The following is a 23,588-nucleotide window of genomic DNA, read 5'->3' on the forward strand; positions in this document are numbered from 1 at the left end:
ATCGCTATGTATTATATTTAAAGAAACTAAATAATGGAAATCTGCATGAATATTTCTCGCACTGTGAAAAAAACAACGGTACCTACGGCCATCAAATTTTGAATAACGTAGTCCTCCAACCGAACATTGGAAGACCGAATTTTGAAATTCAAATTTGTTTTATTATCTGTTTCAAATTCTGTAAAACTTTAACGAATTTTTGATTAACAAACGTAACGATTTCACAGCGAGCAATGGCAATATTGTAAGGGAAAAGAGATTTTTATCTCTAGCACGCCAGACTGGCTATGGGAAATTCTAAAGATGTGCTGTTTTTAAATATTTTATTGTGTATTTCAAATTTGGTGAAACTTTAACGAATTTTTTGACTTGAAACTCAACGATTTCGAAGCGAGTAACACTGTGCGAAAAAAAAAAAAAAAATTTTATCTCCAGCACTCGAGAATATGCATCGGAAAATCTATAGATATGCTGTTTTGTGATACTGCTGTTGAATTGAATTTTACGTTGTTTAAGCGCAAAGAACATGATATTTAATCAGTAAAGGTAACACACAAAACGTTAAAAAAGTCTTTTTGGGCGTAATATAAAATCTGAAAGCTTTCAGAATTTTTTTAAATTTATTTTTGTGAAACTGACATTAAATTTGCAATGTTCGTCTAGCTTATACAGTATTTTTCCATTTTTATCAGTATTTAAAATTACATCGAATTCTGGCATTAAAAATGCCACGTAAAAAAAGTATAAGTTTTAAAAAATGAAAACACCTAAAAATACATTATATCTGCAGGACATATTTCATATTTTCTTATCCATCTATTAAACAATTAATAAATTTATGGTAATGAAATTCCTAATTCTCTTAAACTCAAATAACCAAATGTTTCAGAAAAGGTATTTTCTTCAGGAACTAGTTTAAAAATATAAGGTGTTATTTGGATATCAGTGAATTTTAAAACGTAATTAGGAATCATAAAACGTAAGTGGAATTTTGCTTTCCCTGTTTATGTTTTGTAAAACACGTTCGGAACAGTTTTATTAAGTAAATTAATTATGATATTTGTTCTAAAACATTTATAATCAATATAAATAACATTAATCTTTCATAATGTATGATTTGAAATTTGAATTGACACAAAAACGTTTTATTTAAAATTGCAAAACAGAATACGTGATTTCTTCTCTTATTTTAACCCTTTGTTCTCATATATAAATTGCCTTTTTTTATGAATTTAAGAGTAAATTAAAGATTTAATATTTGTTTCAGCTTGAATTTCAATAATGCTACAGTCATGAACTGGATCACTTTCATTATGCTACCTCTTCCTGCGCATATGTATCACAAATAATTCCGTTTTGGAACAAGCATAACACATTTGACTGGCAAAATACATATATTTTCTGAACTGATATATTTTCTGATATATGTTCTGAACTGAGTAAAAATAAATAAATAAATATAATCTGAAAGCTGTCGAATTTTATTTATTTATTTTTCTCCTAGCTTTTAGATTTTATTAGGCCCCAAAAGCACGTCCCCCCCCCCATTTGCTAACACATACATGTTTCCAGAGCATTTGGAATAAAAATATTTGAAAATAGCATATCTTTAGAATTTCCGATAGACAATCTCGCGCACTAAAGATAAAAATATTTTTTATTCCGTACAGTGTATTGGCACTGTTCGCTTTGAAATCGTTATGAAAGAGTTAATAAAACATATTCAAGATTCAGACTTCCAAGTACCCATATTCGTATGGTGGACTCTGTTATTCAGCATTTGATGACTCTAGGTACCGTTGTTTTTCCATAATGAGAGAAACATACTTACATTCATGAAGATTCTTGATTATTTAGTTCCTTTAAATATAATACAGGCGAAAATATTTGGTGGCAACAATTTGACAGATGATTCATCGTATTTAAGTGATTCGACGTAAAATGCCATTTCGCTTAATAGCCTTTGACTGCAATTTAAAAAGTGGGGAAAAAATTTTGAACTTAATTTTAAATTAATCAGATTGCACACATAAACAAAGTTTGTAGATAGTTGCAATCACATTTAATTAAATTAATCTTTTTCGCTTTCGCACCTCTTTGAGAAAGTATATCACAGTACTGCAGCACTAAGTACATTTTACAGTAATTTATATAAGCTAATTAGATGCACATGGATGGCGCTTATAAATATAAATTATTTATTGTAAAGAAACAAACTGCATTCAAAAATACACGAGTATGTACCAGTTAATTTTCGAACATATTTCGAAACAAGTGCACTCATGTTGTCCTGCACTTTTAGTAAATAATTTGGTAATTAATTAATTTCAAAAATTAATAATTAATTAATTTTTAGTAAATAATTGAGCCAATTAATAAGTAAAAGAAAATAAACCCCGACGTGGGTGTTACATTTAAAGGATTGCCAACATTTTTAAAAACCTTTTTACACCATTTAATCTCGTCAGATCGTTTCAAAATTTCTTCTTAGTGAGTAGAGGTATTAAAACATATTTTTAGCAAAAAAATTGCAAAATCTGCGATTTCATCGATTATGAGTTATCTTAATTGCCTTAAAAAGTATCAATTACTTGAAACGTAAATTAATTCTTCGAGTGTAATTATGTGATAAATTTCAGAACCTTATGAGATTGTCAGATTTTTTTTAATGCATAAATAAAGCATAAAAAATTATAAACAAGACAGTTGACATTTTTAACTTTGTGCACCTTTTAAATGCAGATATTCATAAAATATTAAATAAAATAATCAATTTTGCAATGACAGAATTCGAATGTCCAGTTAACAAACATTCATCCTCCAGTTTCCTTTCGTCTGCAAATTGGTAACCAACCATAATGACCGAAGTGTACTTTATTCTGCATTAGGTTATTAAAAATAATATTTTCTAACTGAATCTTCAAATTCATCATTAAGAAAATTCCCTACCAATAGTAATCCATGGGCATATAAGAATAATCCAACAAAAAAACATTTAAAGCAAAATAACATTATTTTTTTTTTCTATAATCATTTAATTAAATGTAGCTAAACTAAAATTATAATTACTATATCAAATTATCTGTGAGAAAGTTTACATTAGCAAAACTGATATTTCACACATTTGATATTACATTTAATAATTGATAATTTAATTTGATTGAATTAATTATCAGAACTATAATTATTAAACATGCATAAATGTAACAGAAAGTTATTTAGACATGTTACTGCCGTTAAATTTTCGTATATTTTACATTTAGCAGAAATGTTAAGGTTTCGTATTCATAGAGGTGCACAGTTTCAAAGCAGATTCGTATTCAGTGCAAGTTAATTACAACTTAATTATTATGATCCGAATATTGGACCCATCGGAAACACAGAAAACGCAAATTGCTTTCTTTCTCAGTTGAAGCATTTTTACGAGCTGAAAGAAAAGCAATTTTTTCTTTCTCCAACAAAATACTTAAAACTAATCATATAAATAACATACCGTATTTCAACATGTATTTCTCTCCAAAGTTTCTAACGGCAGGTTTTTGAAAATTTTTTAAATATTTGCATTATTTCCCCCTTCATCAGTGTGTTCACATAACGAGTTACTCTAAATTAAAAAAAAAAAAAATGGATTTGTCCACTTAGTGATTTCTTTCGTTTTATTAACAACATGAAAGCGAAACCTCGCAGGCTACCTGCGAAGGTCACGCAGAATCTTTCCTTTTTAACTGCTGAACATTATGTCAGCTTAATACAAGAACCGATCCATCACAGTGAAACAAACACGAACTGATATTCAACCAATGATTTTGCCGAGTCGGGTGCACATTCCCCTTCTGCACTTATTTATGAATGACTTGAGGCCTAAGGAGTAGCAGATACAATAATAACCGGTGAGATTCAAATTACAGAGAAGTAGAAATGATATCTTAAATTTTAATATTACTATATATTCTTATTAGAATGTTAAGTTTTTTTTTTTTTTTCCAAAGAAATAACGTTGTGATGGCTACCTCCAGTTTACCACGAACGTTACGTTTGCTACGTTCTTACTATAAAAGCGTCATTTGGAAATTAAATGATTCGCATTATTTTCTTCTTCCGATTTTTGGACAAAAATTAGTAAAATACGTGAGGAAATGCGGTATTTTATTAGGAGACAGCGAAGAAAATTATTTTAATATTATAGGCACGTCAAACGAAAACTTCGGTTCCTCCCTAGCCAGTCTTGCCCTTTCTTCCATTGACAAATTCGGCGTTTCCGGTTTATCTGCCCAGTGAACTATTATTTCTTGATCGGAAGGACAAGCTTGCTTGAAAGTGTCCTCAGCATATGCACCACCTAAATACCTCCACATATTTACCAATTTCGGTGAGATTTCGAAGTTTTTTAAATACTTTGCAGCTACTCTGACTTGGTGAAGCTTGGGCAGAAGCTCACAGTCTAAATGTGTTAAATGATTTGCACACAAAAATTTCGTTTCGATCGTTCCAAGGTAGGTATCAATTTTGCGCAGTTCGGATTCCAACTGGGAAGCATCCTTCGAGACGTCCTTCACATAAAAGCAAAACTTCTGGAACACGTCTTTGCAACATTTGTCAGCCTCCGCATTCTCATACTGGAGATTTTGCGTAGGGAAAGCCTCGTCCAGGTACTGGATAAGCTCGTCGATGTTGTCGAGGGCCGTATCGGCGTGGATCAGCGCAGGCACCCGTCTCAGAGTCAACTTCCGAAACATGTCAGGTGGTTTAGCCAAGTTAACTGTTGCCACTTTGAACTGCAGTAAATTTTGGGAAGATTTAATGAGCAAGATCATGAACAATCTTTGACAGAACGGACATGCGCCGTAACGTTTACCATCATCACCGGCTTTCACAAAAAGAATGAGTTCTTGCGGCGAACTCATTGTACAAAAAACCTAGATCGAACAACTTTGCAAAGAACTAAATGATTCCTTCGGGGAAAGTTTCGTAAAAGGAAATAATCTGCACACTTCCACTCATTTACTATTTTGAAAAATCGGAAGTAATCCAACCATCTGAAAGAGATGCCGTTTTCAACTTCAGACAAGTTGGACACCTTTTCTTTCAACCAGACCACTGCAACACAGCTGTTCAAGGATCACAGGCAACAAACGAAGATACCATCAGACACGTTCGGTTACCCACAATCCTTCGCGGGCTGATCTTCGGTGCTCAAAAGCCAAAAATATCTTCTTGGCACTGTAATCTCTTCTCTCTCCTCAACTCCTGAAGTTTTTTTCGGTTATTTCGAGACAAGCTTCACGTGAAATATCCCATCTCTTTTCACTGTTGTCGCCGTATGGCGAGAAGCTAGGGAAAACAAGTTAAATGGATAAACTGAATTACGACGAGAAGAAGTAGGCTGTTGTAGAAAGAATTGCATATCCGGGTCTTATGTTGTTGCTGAAGCCATAAAGTAGCGTCAGCGTTTTAAATGGTGTTCAACAAAATTTTTGAAAGCAGTACAATGTGTGTTTGAATGAAAAGTAATATGTTACGCCTGACGAAAGAGCCCTTGAAATTATATGTGTTACCGGCATGTATGAAATGCCAGCACTATATATAATACCTAGGCATTTCATAGAATTCCTGATGACTCTAGGGAAAATACAAAATCACAGAATCATTGCATATTTTTCCTAGGCATTGTATGCAATACCTAGGCATTCTACAGAATCACAGATGTTAGTTAGGTTAGGTTATTTGAATATGGCAACCGCTCGAAAGCTATCTAATTAAGAGAAGTAATGCCTTCGTGGGGTATTTTTTGAGAGAAACGGCCTCGTATTCACGTAATGCATGGGGAAAACCACGAAAACCAAACATGCAGCCAGCCTGTTCGCCTGAGTTTGAACACAATTCAGGTCGGACTACCAATATTCAGCTGCCTTAACCGCTCGGGTAAACAAAATATGAAAAAAAGTCATAGGGTTATTATTTAAGAGAGTTATTATTTTATTGTTTAAATAAATAATAACCTTGAGACTTTTTAAAATAAAAGTCATAAGGTTATTATTTATTTAAAAGACGTGCATTCCTCGAAAATACAAATGTTATTTTGAAATAGTGAAAGAGTGCCATTAAAAACTTTAATTTTTCTTTACATATTTTGAATAAAAGTTATATAAAACAAAATTTATGCTTTTCTTACTAAAGTAACAATGTATGAAAGTGTATGGAATGAATGTATTAAATGTATGGAATGGAAGTATTAAATTTACGGATTGTGTATGAATGTATTAAATGTATGGATGTATTAAATTTATCAATTGAGTATGAATGTATGGATATTCGAAAAGAAACGGAAACGTATTTCCATATTTGCGGGTTTATCATTTGGCATTATACATGCCTAAAAAGGTATGAAATGTTAATCGTTCCATACATTGCCGGCCAGTTTTCGGCATTCTATAAAATGCCTAGGTATTCTATAGAACTTCGGCTTTCATACCTTGACGGTAAAATATATTTTAAAGTTTTCGTTTAAATTTCTGCACTTAATTATTCAAAAATAATTGTTTCTTTTTCTAGAATTAATTATCACCGCAATTTACTGAATTACGGAAATTAGAATCGAGGCCAGCGTTGCTGAAAATCTTAACATATATTTGTCCGAGAATTCTTTTGAAACAATTTATTATGCCAACTTCTTATTTTAAAACGATTTCTTATTCCTGATCTTATTTTTTAAACATTCATTTTCCTATGTTTCTTAAAACAACTTTTTTATTATTAACTTCTTTTTTCTTGAACTATTCCCTATTCAGTTTTACGACTTACAACTGAAATACTTTCTGCGTACAATTTAACAATTAAAGTAATGGTTATAAAAATTTACGATGTATTCAAATGTTTTAATGTCTACAACGTTCATGATATTTCAGTTTCATTAAATATTCAGATATTTTAATTGAGTGTTTTGTGAATTGGCTAAAAAAAGTTGCATGACTCCTTTACAGCGCATAGAAATCAGAATAAAAAAATAAGAAGAATAAAAAAAGTATTTTATAAATAATAAAAACGTTTATGAGGGGGCGGGGGGGATCTTATATACAAGTAACACCGACCAGTGAAATGACGGTTGAATATAGCGTGTATATCCATCTTTATTTAAACATATGTGAGGTATTCGTATAAATCAAAAGGTACCATTTTTTTCTGGTGAGTTGTAACAATAATTTCAAATATCGATAATGATATAAATTTTGAAATATATTTACATTCTTATCGAATAAAATATCGATATTCAAATATCGATTTTATGGTTTAATAATTAAAAACGGGTATGAAATATAAACCAGTTTATTTCTTTCCTTTAGACCTTCCATGTTTATTTTATTTTCGTATGTTATTTTTCTATATTGGTAGTACTGATATTAGCACAAATATCGCTTGTTTCCTTCTATTTTGCTTTTGTTTTTATGAACCTAGAAGCGCTACGGGTATGGCCCTGAAATTTCAAAGCTTCCTAAAATAGGATGAATAAGTACTATTTTCTTGGTTATATTTCAGAATGACACTCTCACTTTATGCCTTGACTTTTTGTCTTCCGATATATATCAACCCGAAATCGAATGTATCAATAGGGGCTAAAAAAATTTTTCTTGTACAACAAATTACACTGGTGTGCAAAAATTAAGGACGAGACGGTTTTTTCAATATAACTTTGTACAAAAGCTTTCCAAATCAACACATTTAATGCCGTAAGATCCCCAATACGTAAGGACATGAGTAATGTAAGCAACACTTACTAAAAGAGAAATCAGAGGGATAAAAAGAAGCTTTATTGAAAAAGTAGCATGGAGCGCAATGCGACTGAAGGCCGAAACATCTATGTGATGGGTGTCCAGCAAGAAACATCCGGTCTTTAATAGGGGATATGATCTCCCCTGACTGCTAGGCAGGTTTCACAGCGTCTGCCCATGCTGAGAATGAGGGTGTCAATGAGTTGTTGAGGCATTGCTGCCCATTCGTCTTGCAGCGCCAACCGAAGCTCCGGAATCGTTACTGGTGGTAAGGTACGAGCTGCCAAGCGTCTGCCAAGAAAATCCCATACATGCTTGATGGGATTGAGATCCGGAGATCGTGCCGGCCAATCCATACGTTCAATATCCTCACTCTCTAAGAGCTGTTCGGCAGCTACTGTGCGATGACATAATGCATTGTCGTCCACGAAAAGAAACTGCGGACCCATAGCGTCTCTAAAAAGACGCACATATGGAAGAAGAATCTCGTTACAATAACGGGTCCCGTTGACTGAACCTGCGTCGAAAATGTGAAGGTCTGTACGTCTACCAAGCATGATGCCTCCCCAAACGAGAACACCGCCACCTCCATACCTGTCCCTTTCAATGATGTTCGAGGGATGATTGCGGCTTCCCCGCTCTCTCCAGATGAGTATGCGATGAGAATCGCTAGTCAGACTGAACCTGCTCTCATCTGTAAAGAGTACTCGTCCCCATTCATTGTCTCTCCAATTCCGGTGTTCCCGGCACCACAGAGAACGCCTTCTCCGATGGGCAGGCGTTAGAGGTACACACCGTACAGGGCGTCGTGCAAACAGACCACCACCGTGCAGTCTTCTGGCCACGGTAAAACGCGATATCGGTCGTCCAGTCGCCTGTGTCGTGTGTCTAGCGATTTCTCCCGCTGTCTGCCGCCTGTTTCTTCTGGCCTGTAAGGCAATATACTGGTCATCTGCGGGTGTGGTTCCTCGTGGATGACCACTACTAAACCCCCGGATAGCTGTTCCTGTAGGTTGAAGTTGTCTCCAAAGTCGTGAAACGATGCTGTGAGCAATTCCGAACTCTGCAGCCACACTTGTCACACTGCGGCCTTCCTCCAACTTCCCAATGATTCGACCTCGGGTAAAAGCATCCAGATGTCGTCTAACAGATTGATTATTCGCCATTTCTCGCTGAGGCAGCAACTCGGTGTGATTTTAACTGCTATACGGCGTGCAATCTCTTTGCCAGAAATACTGATCTTACACCGACAACATGCTTTATACTACTCAGACACTCCCCCATTACGTCTACCTGCATATCTGCGCATGTGCTACCGTACATCACCTTACTTAATCACCTGATTGGTCTTTCTGTCCGCTCTGCCTCTTCGTTCAGCTGATATGCTAATTTTACGACTTCGTCCTTAATTTTTGCACAGCTGTGTAGAAACAAATGCCCAAATTCAAACGATAACTCGTACAAAATATTTCAGTTAAAAACAAAATATGACAAGAACCTTCATCTGTCAAATTATTCCAACAAGTTGTAGAGACATTAGGTATTTTTTGGAAGCAGGAAAGATGAAAAATGAGAAACGCCCTTCGCCGGGAATCGAACCGCGGACCTCTCAATTACGCGCAGAGCGTGCAGACCACTACACCACGGAGGCTCGCTAAGAAGGCGGAAGAAATACCTTGTAAAGTAACAAGCAAGGCTTAAAATAAAAAAAAAAGAATACTGCATTAGAAAAACAAATTTGGAGTCTACGTTTCAATATTTAATAAAAGATCCATATACTAAATAAATTTCAAAAATACGTATGTACACAATTTAAATGTGATCCACTATATATTAGAGAAAAATTTTGGAATCAGTGTTTTCAGATTTGGTATAATATCTATGAAAACAACTCTAAAAAACGCAAGTGCCCGAAAACAAATGGGTAATGTAGGTGGAATTACTAAGCAATTCCAAAGAATTGATTAATGAATTATCTAGAAATCAGAATACATATTACATGTACGGAATTTACTTTTATTTTAGAATAAATATTAAACAATATAGACTATGTCATCTACTTGTAAACTACAAAAGTATTTGAAATGTACTTACGGCGGCTTTCTTGACGTTCTTTAGATACCGCTTGTTGTGACTGCATTGGCATAATTCCAATTTTTTTCATGAATGAATATCGAAATTCTATCCAGACGTATTTATTTCAGATTTCCAATAGAAACCGGAAGTTTATAGCTAATATTTACATATAGTGTGTATACAAAATCTGTCACAAAGAAAAAAATAATAATAATAAAACGCTATTAACAGTTCAGTAGAATTCGAACAATAGCGAAAAATAAATGCAAAGAATGGATTTGTTAATCAATCGTCTGCTTGCGCTTTTCGCCAAACAGCAGTCAAATTTTCTTGATCGATCAAACAAAATTAAGCGGTTAAATTATCTGATAAAGTGTAAAATTTGCTGTTAGATATCTTATATCAAATATGAAATTTTAATCATATGCGAGTATCTTTAATTTAGAACGATGATATAGTAAATCAAATCAAATGCCATTTTATTTTTTTCAATCAGTCTAATGTACAGTGTCTCACAAACGTGATGGGACACTTGTGCTTTACAAAAGGAAACTGTAATAAAATAAATTAAAAAAACGTGTAAACATTTTTTGTGGGTGTGTTTCATACTTAAATTTAGTAACAGTTATTACATAACATACATTTTCTCAAAGTATTAAAATATTAATTTAATAAAAATACAATTGTTTAAAACTGAGCAAAAAATGGCTCACATAAGTGATGGGACGCCATTAAATACTACTACGTACTACAATAAAAATATTTTTTTGGGTTTTTATTTTTACTCAAAAGCAATTGGCAATAATTAATAAAATCGTCTGCAGTATTTCTCTACAGTTTGTTTTGGAATTGTGTTTTTTAGCTCTGTGCAGCCATGAATGCTAAACGAAAAGAAACTTTGCCTGAAATTCGAATATTAGTTATTAATTTGCATATTGAACTTGGAAAATCTATTAGAGAAACTCCTGAAACAGTTAACTTGAGTCATTCAACAGTTTACAATATCATTAAACGATATAAAAAGAATCATATGATTCAGGATAAAAGAAGACCTGGCCGACCATCAAAGCTATCAATAAAGCGAATTATCGTTCGAAACATTAAAAAAAAAATCCAAGAATGAGTGCTCCTAAAGTTACTGCTGATTTACAAGCATTATATGGAGTAATTGTTAAACCTGAGACTATTAGAAGAGTAATTCGATCTGCTGGATATCACGGTAGAGCAGCCAGGAAAAAATTCTTCGTAAGTGAAAAGAATAGAAAACTCAGACTGGTTTTTGCAAAATCCAACATAAATAAGAATTCTGATTACTGGAATGAAGTTTTATGTGCCGATGAGAGTAAATTTAATATATTTGGTTCTGAAGGTAGAATCTTGGTGTGGAGAAAACCCAGGGAAGAATTTCGAAAACAGAACTTGGTGCAAATAGTAAAACATGGTGGAGGAGGAGTTATTGTATGGGGATGTATGTCGTCCGCTGGAGTTCGTACTCTTGTTTTCATTGACAGTATAATGGATCAGTACAAGTATATTGACATTTTAAATCAAAATTTGAAATCTTCAGCGCGAAAATTGAACGTTCATAACGATTTTAAATTCTACCAGGACAATGACCACAAGCACATTGCTTTGAACGTTAGACTCTGGCTGCTGTATAACTGTCCTGAAATAATAAAAACACCACCACAATCTCCAGACTTAAATCCCATACAGAATATTTGGCAAAAATTGGAATCAAGAATTCGCAAACACACCATTTCTTCAAAACAACAATTAAAATCGGTGCTTCAAGACGAATGGGGTCAAATCACTCCAGAAATCATAAAAAAACTAGTCGAATCCATCCCAAGAAGATTAAATCGTGTTTTAAAAGTAAAAGGAAATCCAACAAAATATTAAAACCTTTTAAAAAGTAAAATTTTTGGATAAATATTTGATGGAAAAGTAAGTGTCCCATCACTTATGTGAGCCTTTTTTTTGCTCCGTTCTAAACAATTGTATTTTTATTAAATTAATATTTTAATATTTTGAGAAAATGTATGTTATGTAATAATTGTTACTAAATTTAAGTATGAAACACACCCACAAAAAATTTTACATGTTTTTTTTAATTTATTTTACTACAGTTTCCTTTTGTAAAGCACAAGTGTCCCATCACTTTTGTGAGACACTGTATAATGCAATTCCGATTATTTAAACAACCATATACACCGAATTCCAACTACCCGCTTATTCTGATTTCCGACCAAATAATGTTAAACTTTTTATTAATTTATATCTCAAGTTTACTTACACTACAACATTATTACAAATTTAAGTCCAAAATTTTATTCATTTGAGATATATTATTGATTTTATTGCCAACTAACTTTGTGGAAGAGAATAACGTTGTTTGTTATTTACCAGATCAAAGTTAAACTAGCAGTAAATCGCTAAGTTTGCTATTTTAGGATTTTTGCATATCCAAATATGGTATTTTAAAGTTCTGGAAGTATCAGGTAAGAAGAGTCAGGTGTAATAATTTGATATGGGATGTCCTTGAATTTTTTTTTAAATGGAAAGTAACTTTTATTACAAAAGAATTTTATTAAGCTCTGAACACGTTCTTTTCTTGGGGTCGTAGTTCATGATTTTGAACTGAAGGTATGGTTTGGTTCATTTGATTACGGCAGAGCAGCCGACACTGTCTGCCTAAGGGAAGGTCTGCTTTCGGGGAGGGCTTTCATAGAGAAACTGGGTCGTATCGACGCTACGCATGGGGAAAATCATAAAAATGCCCATGCAGACAACCCGTTCGGAGGATGCAAACTCCTGACCGAACTACCAGTGTTCATCGACTTTACTGCTCGGCCGTTGGTGGGCCACTTTGAACTGAAATTATAATAATACATAATATAACAAAAATTTCCCGAAATTTTGTGAATTCTGAGGGTTTCAATCGACAGGTAACGTGCTGTTCCTTATAAACCAAGGAAAGTTGGCTATTTCTATAAATATTTTAATTCACACAATTTGTATTTTATAGATATTTGCCCTGAGATGAGTCCACAGTGGGCATGAAGTGATTCCTGTAACAAGAGAACTTGATAGAGAGAGCAAAAAGAAGAGATCATATTTTCGTCTGAAAAGCTGAATAGAGTAATTTAGTATTAATTTAGTATTTAAAGTTAGATTAATACTGCTTTTTGCCTAATTTTAAGTGGGTGACTTAAATCAAAACCAGCCTTTGTTTGGCGACATAAGCCCTTATTTGATGACATTTCTTGGATACTTGGCAATTTTTAAAATTTATTTTGACCTTATTTAGCAATTTACCTTTAATTTGGCGACTTTATTTAAAATTTATTTTGACCTTATTTAGCAATTTACCTTTAATTTGGCGACTTTATTTATTATTATTTATTATTTAATTTGGCGACTTTATTTAAAATTTATTTTGACCTTATTTAGCAATTTACCTTTAATTTGGCGACTTTATTTCAGTTAAAAAAAAAAAAAAAAATAAGTACATTGACCGAGTGTGCTACCGTTACACCACAAAGGCATGCAGAAAAGAGGATAATCTTATAAATTCGTTAATTAATACCAGAATAAATTTGAAAGAAAACCTAAATACGCTTTGCCGAACGACGACATGCTCCCACGTAGAAGAAGATTTTCTTTTTAAATCTGAGACGTGATAACACATTTTTTTCTAATCGGTTGATTAAATTCGAAACATTAACATTTTGCGTTTAGAGGAATTTCTTTTATATGTTAAGTAGAGGTTTAACCGTACAAAACATTTCACAGCTAAATTGCAGAAAAACAAACGGGGAGAGGATTTTTTTGGAACTAAAATTACTGTTGCTGTCGCTAGGATTCGAGCTCTGCTAAACGGACGGGAAAATACACTAAAAACCGTATGCATCGTTTTTAACTCAGTTACACCGATAAACAAAGAAATTTTATGCGGTAGAGTAACGTAACGTACTGTTGTTGAAAAAATTGAAAAGACAAATAACCTTCATCGAAATGTGACTGTCAAAGAATAGCAAGCTATATTAAAAGAAGTAGAAAATTTTTAACTAAAAGTAAATCAAGACACAATAACACGCCGAATAAATACTAATTCAGAAGTCAAACAACAAAAATCAGCGTTATACCTACAAAATTTTCACAGGACTAGTTTCGATGGTTTTACCGAACCATCATCTTCATTTGCAAAACCGCATGCAGAAAAGAGGATAATCTTATAAATTCGTTAATTAATACCAGAATAAGTTTGAAAGAAAACCTAAATACGTTTTGCCGAACGACGACATGCTCCCACGTAGAAGAAGATTTTCTTTTTAAATCTGAGACGTGTAAGTAAGACGTGCGGTTTTGCAGCTGAAGATCATGGTTCGGTAAAACCATCGAAACTAGTCCTGTGAAAATTTTGTAGGTATAACGCTGATTTTTGTTGTTTGACTTCTGAATTAGTAAAAGTAAATCTTCTTAATTTTAATTAGAGGCACGATAGGTGATAAGAGTAGAAGATTTTGTATGTGATTGGCAAAATTGTACCTCATATGGTATTTCGCATTCATCATATACCGAAAACATTCTTTCCCAGATTCCTTATGTAACTTTTATACTCATAAAAACAGAAAAGAAAGCCATTAAAAAGAACAAAATTATTAATTATTATATTAAGAACACAAGACGAATGTTAATTATTATATTATTATAGTGTAATTGTAGATATAATATAATAATAATAGGGTATATATAATATTATTATATTTTGAAAGTTCATTCAACTTATCACGTTTTTAAACACTGGAATAATCGTTTCGCAAATCAAACGTATTTTAGAAAGTAGATAAATTAAAAATTAGATTTTTTTTTTTTTTTTTTTTTTGTTAAAAATTAAATTCATCATTTTTAACTGAAACCAAAAAATATCATTTTCTAGTGAAAAACGTAAGTTTATTTAAATTTACATTACTATTTTACCAATATAAAGTTTATATGGGAAATTTAAATATTGTAAAGATATACTTTATCAGGTATTATTATTTTAAGAATAAGTTATGAGAAATTAGATTTTCTGCTAAAATTTATTGCAGGAAAGCTGCAAATAATAAAAATTTCGGCGAAAAGGTCTGAATTGAATCAATTAATGAATTATACAAGAATATGGAAGATGATACATGCTTCGAAGTTACTAAAATTATCCAAGATACACTTTTTTAAAAGAATGCACGTCAAATTTTCCTTTTAAATTTAAAAAAAAAAAAAAAAAGGATTTCTCAGAAAATTTTGATGAAATTTAAAATTGTAATAAATATCCACGTAATAAATGAAAAAATGAAATAAAATTAATTCTTTAAAGAAAATATTAAATATATTATGAACAATTTCTATTTCTAGAATTTTGTTCTTAATACGTCATGATCATTTCTTAAAAAGGCGCGGAATTTTGGGTTTAGTTATACTCTCTACCACTAGATGGCAGCACCACAAAGTAAAAGAGAAGTGCAATGAATATCCTTTCTCTGAAGCTCATGGATGAGCAAGAAGATTTAGCGTTGAATGAATGACGAGGAAAATTACCGATTGAATGAACAGGAAATGAATTATATTAGGAATAAAGTACGCTGTTTTATAAAAGAACTTTTACTTTTTATGTATCCGCTTGAAAATGAGTTGCTGTAGGATAGAACTGTTTTCAAGTTTTTTTCAGTCGCATGGGAACGGCTGTTATAACCAAGTACACAACAAAACAGAAAAAGAAAAATACATTTCGTCTTTTATTAAATGAAAAGATTCTAAAACATCGGAAAAATGACTTCTCCTATAAATGATCTAGGTTTCTTTCTTTGCTTTTAACTGAAGTAAAAAAAAAAAAAAAAAAAAAAAAAAAAATCGCGTTTTAAAAAAAAAAAAAAAAAATTGTCTTCTTTTAATTCGATAATAAAAGAATGGAAGAAAAGCTTTAAAAAATATTTGATCAATAACAAATTTTTATTCTTAGTAATAGGAAATGCCAAATAAAAGCAACTTAGGTCAGTTTGTTTCACTCTGACCGCAAGATATTAAAATTGTATCTCTATCCTGTGATAAACTGCGGTTATTGGCTTGACTCCCGTCGGAAAAAAATTGACCGGTATATTAATTTCAAAATTTGCAACTTTTTATGTCATTTTCAACTTGCCTTAAGAGATCTGTTAATCAAGTCAGAATAATTCAAGAATTTAAGTTTAAATAAAGAGCGGAAAAAAGTGTATACAGTCAAAAGTCGTTAATTCGGACACCCATAATTCGGAATGATTTATAATCCGGACCTGAAAACTAAAAACTTTCTGCGCATGCGCCGCGTTGACACATGCGCATGGCGTTTACGCGTGCGCGTAAGACCTTTTACGACTGCGCATATGAGTGTGCGCAAGTGCAGAATACGTTTTCGCGTGCGCGTTTTATGTATAATGGACGTATAAGCTAAAATTATCTAATTATCTATTTCAGTTAATGTTGATGATTGCGTTGTTCCTAAATTTTCGAATTGGATCCGGCTTATTATTTTTTGCAGACTGTAAGAGCAATTTTATAAAAGTAAGCTTAAACTTTCGATTATATCAAATAGAATTTCCGATATATATTTGTTAATATGAAAAGGATCTAAAGCGAAAGTATGTTTTGAAATCCGAAATCTGTTTATCAATTTCACGCTGCTCGGCGGGGGGATCGCCGCGGCGGGCGCGTAATGAATTGGAAGTTGATCTGTCAGCACTATCCTTATCTTCAGCGCAGATGTTTTTATTTTATTTGGCTTATAATTCCTTACCAAATGTAATATTTCATCTCGATATGCTCCGTCTTTGATATGATTTAAAACAAGTTCCTCGTCATTATAATTCGCTTTCGATAGCGAAGAAAGTGACAGAGGTTATTGAAAACGAAAAAATTTCGATTGACAAATTAGTCGGTGTTCTCGACATAGCAATTATAGGACTTTGTAACTGAACAAGAAATTATGTCTGTTTAATAGAATTAAAGAGAAAGTATTATCACATGAAACGAAGCAAAGCTTAAACAACTTACATTGAAAGAAATGTTTAATAAAGTAAACTAAATATTAAGCTTTTTCTTTTTGCAAATTTTGATACCCTTTAGATCATAATTGTTCTTTATTTCATAAATTACGGTTTCATATCTTTAATTTTAGAATTTCTGCATGCCATCTTACGAGATTTAAACTGATGATCTATAATCCGGAAAAATCGATAATCCGGAATCGCCGAAGTCCCGACGAGTCCGGATTAACGACTTTTAACTGTATAATAGGCCATACAAAAAAGTCATGCGGCGTCCACCCCAGATTTTTTTTTTTTCCTAAATACACAGTGCAGAATTTTATGAAAATGTTTCAACACTTTCAGGTTTCTAAAATATAAAACCGAACATTCTGTATAATTCTTTTATTCCCCTTCCTCAAAATGGCGCCCAAAAGTTATTTACCAGGAATTCCATCTACTATTCAACTGTCTCATTACGGAGGTATTTGCTCAAAGAGTCTCACCATTGGGTTTTATCCGATATTGTACTTGCGAAGGGAGGTAAGGTACGTTCTACAGATGAACAAAAGCGCTTTTATGGGACTGAATCAGAACGGCTAGCTCCGTGCCTTATTAAGTACGTGCCTTGTTTAAATTAAAACATTTTGCAAAGTGAAATGCCTTTTCTTCTTTTAACAAACGACTCAAAATTTGTATTTTCATCTGCAATGAAATAAATTTTCTTTTAAAAGTCGTTTCCTTACGTTCAGACATAGTTTGGAATTGAAATATTATTTCGCAGTCATTATTCCTAAAACCGGGAGAGGTAATCAGCAACACACACCACAAATCGTTTCTAGCCCAAAGGGGCAATGTGCCTAGAAGGGTTATTAATTGCGTTTTGGCATTCTGCGTTGGTTCACTATAAAAGGCGTTTCACTTTTCAATCTGTTGCCACCAAATATTAGAGCCCTATAATATATTGTTAGGGATTTTATATTTAATTAGCTATTTTTAGTAAATTTGTAACTAAAATTGTTTTATTATCCCCCCCCCGCCCCGTGCAATGCAGCACGTGACGAGATTTAAGAGAAAGCTACGCCGAAAAAGTAAAGGACACAGGAGCACGCGCATTTAATAAATAGATATCTCGTAATTTATATTTAAACGGAATAAATGTAATTGACTATTATGTTAGCTGTAATAGTAAATCGTATTTCTAATCTTTTGCTTTCCAGAAACCTCGAGAAAACAGAGATGGTGAATCTTCGGATTAAGGTAACTTGGCAATTTTTTGGCGACCAACCCTGCTACAGTAACCTGCTATTTTTTTTTTTTTTTTTTTTTTTCCGGGGGGAGGACGCGATTTTGTTTTCACGACGTAAAGGCATGTTTTTTTTTTCTACACAACATTTTTTTCTAACAATCTGCTAACCGAATTACGCTTATACTAGAACTTTTATGGAACAAAAGTGCTTAATCATGACGAATATTAGGTGCGAAATTGGGAGAAAGTGCAGAATCGCCCACTGCTTCGCGCGTTTTTAAGAATTGCACATACGCGGTATCCATTTACACGTCGACCTATTTTCACTTAAAAAAACATACCAGAATTGCACAAAAAGGGCATTGCCCACACTCTTGACTTTATCCATGTACACATCGACCTATTTCCACTTAAAAAGTGAAAGAAAATTGACAAAAATCCAATTCTTCTTACTCTTGTAAAGAGCGCGAAACAAATAAGTGGACAGCGAAATTGCTTCTAAGTGCTTATAAGCTAAAATCACGATCGGAATTTTCCGGAAAATGTCACATGACATGTCTCATGATCTCTCATTTCTCTGAGACAAAATAATCTGTGATTCGAACTGTGTACTTCTCAGATTATTGCTAAAGTAACCTTTATCGCCGTACCAAATCTCGCCAAACTACCTGTTACCATATTCCAAAGATTAGTTACAGAAATTGCCAAAACTTTCTCGCTGCCGATTATAAAGCTTTAAAAAGCCAAAGAGACATCTTAGCTCAGTTGTTTAGTGAGCTGTTGTTGCTTTCGCTGATAGGATTAGCTTCCTCTGTGCTTTCTTTATACTTAACCTTTTTTTATAGTTTAAAGTATAGATACCCATTATATTGCGTGATATTGTACGAATATCTTTGAGGGAAAATCCAGCGTTTTGTTAAATTCCTTGTGATAGGAATAATTTTATTAATATACAGACGCAAGAATATGAAACGCAAGAATAAAATCAAATAGTAAAATAGAGTTAAAAATTTAAATAATAATTTTCATAATTAAAATTAGAGTTTCTACGCAAAAACCAGCAATTCGGCCAGCGGGCAAGAAGACAAACCTTTCGGTGCACAAAACTGAAAGTTTACCTTTGGTCTCACTCGGCAAAAAGACACCGAAGGCGTAGAAACTGACTTCATTTGTTGTGGACGCAAGCTGAGTCAATATATGAGATAGTTTAATAACTTAAATGCTATTTCAGAATGAATTAATCATAATTTATTTCGAAATAATAAAAGAAGACTTTAATTTGTTGTTGTGAAACTTAGTTTCACTAGATTGGCAACAAATCCACTATTCTGTTAAGTTTCAAATGTAAACAAATGTGGCTGCTATGTTAAAAAAAAAACTAGGCTTAGCCGCAATTAAACAACGTTTAAATTGTTGATAAACCTACAACTATTGCGTAGAAGTTAACTAAAAGCATAAAAACATTAGCCGGAAAATTACAACGACATAATTCAATCATTTTTAAAGCAAAAAAATGCACAAATTACAAACATATAAAATAAAGAAACTGAGATCACTGAGCCGAGTATGAGAGTATATATACATCTAAACCAAACTTAAGTTGCTTTTTTGATTAATTTTGAATTGTGCATTACTATATTCTCTTCTAGTGAGCAATGATCTCCGAGTATTAAGATTCGGGGTACAACATCAGTCACATATTTTCCAAATTCGTTCATAAATGAATACTTACATAAATAACATTATGAGCAGCTCGCAAATGAATATTTGCATATTCCTAATTAAAATGAAGTATTAATTTACCTATATTTATATTAAATGAATCCATTGCTGTTTTGAAGCATATTTTGTTCTCATACCTTTAATGTTACCATTCGGTTAATGTTATCCAAATAGACGTGGACTAACGCGATCATATTAAGCGGTGCCTAATCTCACCATAGCTTTAATGATAATAATAATAAATTTTACCATATTATATTAAGAATTCAGTGGAAGTACTTTCTAAAAATTCGAAATCTGTCATTTATATTTCGATAGAAACTAATCTCTCTTTTTCCTTACTCTAAATACCAAAAAAATTGTTTTAAATAACGTCTTTGGTTAAATACGATTGTTGATTTTAATATTCTCTGGTAATTATCCACGACAGAAGCATATGAAAAATTGACATTACCCTTCTGTAAAACAGTCTCAAACTACTTTTATTGAAGAGTTATCGTTTTTCTTCCAGTATTTTTCCTTTTTTTTAAACTAGTAATTTTTCAATGCAAAAAGGGAGAAGTTAAAATTAAGTGAGTCCTTTAATTTCTGAAGACTACGGTTACGTGAGAGCAATAAATAAAAGCAGTCTTGAGTAAAATACTTGTAACTATCGCAACGTTATTTCCTTATAAAAACTACATTCTATCAAGAATACATAGTAATATTAACATAACATTATCTAACGGATATTGATAACGGATATTAATTAATCTTGTAAAATCCCACAGGCAACTCAGATGAATGAGTCTTGACCACCAAACTAGATATCGGAGGTACGAAGGATAGGAATGCCGAACAAATTAGAAAGATTGATCACATAAGCAGTTCATAAGGTACAATTAGCTGGAACATAAACAATAGAAGTAAGGTAATTACACAATTTGGAAAATATCTTAAATGTGCGACACCTGCCACGTTCGGGTTGCGTAACTAATAATTTGTACAAAATGCGTTTGAAATAATAAATGCAATGGAAAATAAAATGGATGAAATACCTATACTAATTGAATACACTGAATAAAAATAATCAGTTTACCAACAAATTTAGCCATCGAGAAGAAAAACTAATTTTAATAGAAGAACGGAAAAATAATGCGAACATTTTTAAAAGCTTCAGAACCTAGCGATGAAAAGGTAGAAGGTATACGCGAGGAAATACGGAATTTTTAATAGGAATATGTATTGCAAATATTTCTGTGAAAGTGGTTTTTTTTTTTTTTTTTTTTTTAAAGGGTTTTTATTAAAGTGTTTTTCAGCCTTTACATTCCACTTGATTTGAATCTCTTCAGAATTTTAATAGTGCTGCCATCTATTGAGTAAATAATTAGTTAAATGTTTCTCAACTTTAAAAACTGTTTTCTGGATATAAAAAATATTGCCCGTAAATTATTAATACAATACCCGCACATGAAAGAAATGAATATGAAATTATAAATAATTAAGTGTCTAAGAAGTGTATTTAAAATTTTCCGTATCTTTACAAAACAATTTCGTGTAATTTTGTTCATTTTTCTTCTTGCATATTTCTTTATCATAAATACAAATTACTTTATTTAAAAAACTGGCAGTACTCACAGCCATTTGTAGCTCAACTTGTTAGCTCGAATGCCATAAATTTGGTACGCATTCAAATCAGCGGCCTAGTCTAAAAGCTTCTCTTTTATTCCGTTCTCTGCTCTTAAGTATCCACGCAGGCGATTTTCTAAACTCAAGATCTCTATTGAATCATAATACTATATATAAGTGTTATATATTGCATATAAGCATATATATATTATTGCATATAAGCATATATATATTATTGCATATAAGCATATATATAAATGCTACATTTTATATATAAGTGTTATGAGCTGTATATATTACTATTCGAAAAGCAAAACATTCGATATTTTGATATTTTTTAACCTTACAAGCGTTCACCATTATTTGAAAAGTGAAACAAAAAAAAGTTATCGACATTAAAGTGAGGATAAATTATGAGTATTATGACTTATAAGCGATATACGATATCGTTCGAAAAGCAAGCAGTATAGATTTTGGAGCTTTATATGCGTCAATACGTTAGCTTTATAAAAATAGTTCATGCGTATTTGAAAAGTGATCCGACACAAAAGTAAGAATACGTTATAAATGTTATATGCTTTATAGGCGATACATGTTATCATCCGAAGCGAAAACAGTAAACAACGTGATATTTTGGAGCGTTATAAACGCCACTGTGTTAGCTTAACACTTTCTGGCACGCTACCTTTTAAAATCAGAGTTTTGATTTAAAAAAAAAAAAAAAAACGGTAGGCAGTCTAATTAGGCCTAGAGGAGTACACAAGTAAAATTTTGTGAAGATAGCACTTATCGTTTTAATTCTGTGGCACCCTGATTGAATAGAGCTTCGAAAAGATTGCTGAAACGAGCATTGTTGTCAATGAAATGACCGATGAGATGCGGAGAAACAAAGAATACAGAAATTCTCAGTTGTCCTAGATGATCGGTGAGCCCGGTCTGGGAACACCTTGGGTTCGCCGTTTGATTTTAGACAAGATTTCAAAGTAAAAATTTGAAACTAATATAGAATAAGGAGATTAGCATACAGCCAAAAAATAACATAGAAATTTCTTTTCAAACAACACCTTTTATACCCTAAAAATCTGGAAGATTTCTTTGAAAAATGAGGGTCTTAAAAATTAAACATGGCTAAAATTTATGGACTGGTTTGTGATGAGCTGCCATCTCATATAAATAAAGAAGGTTCAGAGTAACCTATAGTAACCTATAAATCTTTTTCATTCAATTTTTCTGTGCGTACAGAAGGAAATTTTTAGGTCTGTCCAGACCGGACACACTGTGCCGCAAAGAGTTAGTAAAAATAAGTTCTAAACGTGTATGCGTTAGTTAAAAAATGATGCACCGCAAAAGTGAGCAAAAGTCCCATAAGCATAATTAACAACATTTAAATAATTACAGAAATTTGCAATAATACTGATTTTGTAACTGAAGGGTGATCAACATACATATATGATCGATTTTTAAATTGAAAACTGATACATTTGTAAAAATGAGGTTAAGTTGTAAGTATCATTGACAATATATATAATTGGCTTTTGATTTGAAAAGTGATAGTCTGCAAAAGTGATTCAACACAAAAGAGAGGCTCGAGAACAATAGCTTTCATGTTCCTAATAAAATCGGTCAATTTGTTTAAGGAACTTCCTCTCCTCCCCATACGAGCCTCTTCCACCCACTACATTACACTTTATGGAGTATTGTCGATAAAAGTAATAAGCGTTTTACTAGTGTGCATTCCCCACAAAGATCATACTCCAGTAAATAAGACTTTTATAGTGTCCCTTAAGTCTTATTTAAAAGTGTGTTAAAGTCGTATCACACATTTACAAATTTTCGGAAGAACAAGAGAATTCAATTCAAGAAATTTTCAAGAGAATTTTTCTGCTTTGTCACATGATTCAAAACAGCCAATCATTTTGGGGTTACCACTTAAAGAGGATTCGATCTGATAGCTGATTGGTTGTTGAAACAAAGCTTATAATGTTTTAACGTAGAAGTTTTTTTTTTTAACGTTCCTTCATAATGGCCTGATGGGAAAAAAAATTAAAACGATATTTGAGGTTGCGAGAACACTTATATCTTTGAAATTACAAACGTTACAATCAATTAATACATCATCCGATA

General features: G+C 32.4%; 2 protein-coding genes across 6 annotated transcripts in view; both read right to left on the reverse strand.

Moving 5' to 3' along the window:
* Positions 1–23,588, reverse strand: part of LOC118181685 (uncharacterized) — a 293,765-nt gene that overhangs the window by 19,342 nt on the left and 250,835 nt on the right. The gene's annotated exons all lie outside the window — the stretch shown is intronic.
* Positions 2,644–5,204, reverse strand: LOC118181684 (chloride intracellular channel exl-1-like). The gene has a single exon (XM_035350873.2). It carries the CDS (start codon positions 4,902–4,904, stop codon positions 4,170–4,172), a length of 735 nt encoding a protein of 244 aa, XP_035206764.1. The 5' UTR covers positions 4,905–5,204; the 3' UTR covers positions 2,644–4,169.

Source organism: Stegodyphus dumicola, chromosome 10 (assembly GCF_044657685.1).
Source record: "Stegodyphus dumicola isolate Sdum_Otavi_A_Nest chromosome 10, ASM4465768v1".
In the NCBI taxonomy this organism is placed as follows: domain Eukaryota; kingdom Metazoa; phylum Arthropoda; class Arachnida; order Araneae; family Eresidae; genus Stegodyphus; species Stegodyphus dumicola.

Excerpts from the sequence above, each read along its gene's own strand:
- LOC118181684 (XM_035350873.2), bottom strand. The coding sequence starts at position 4,904 with ATGAGTTCGCCGCAAGAACTCATTCTTTTTGTGAAAGCCGGTGATGAT.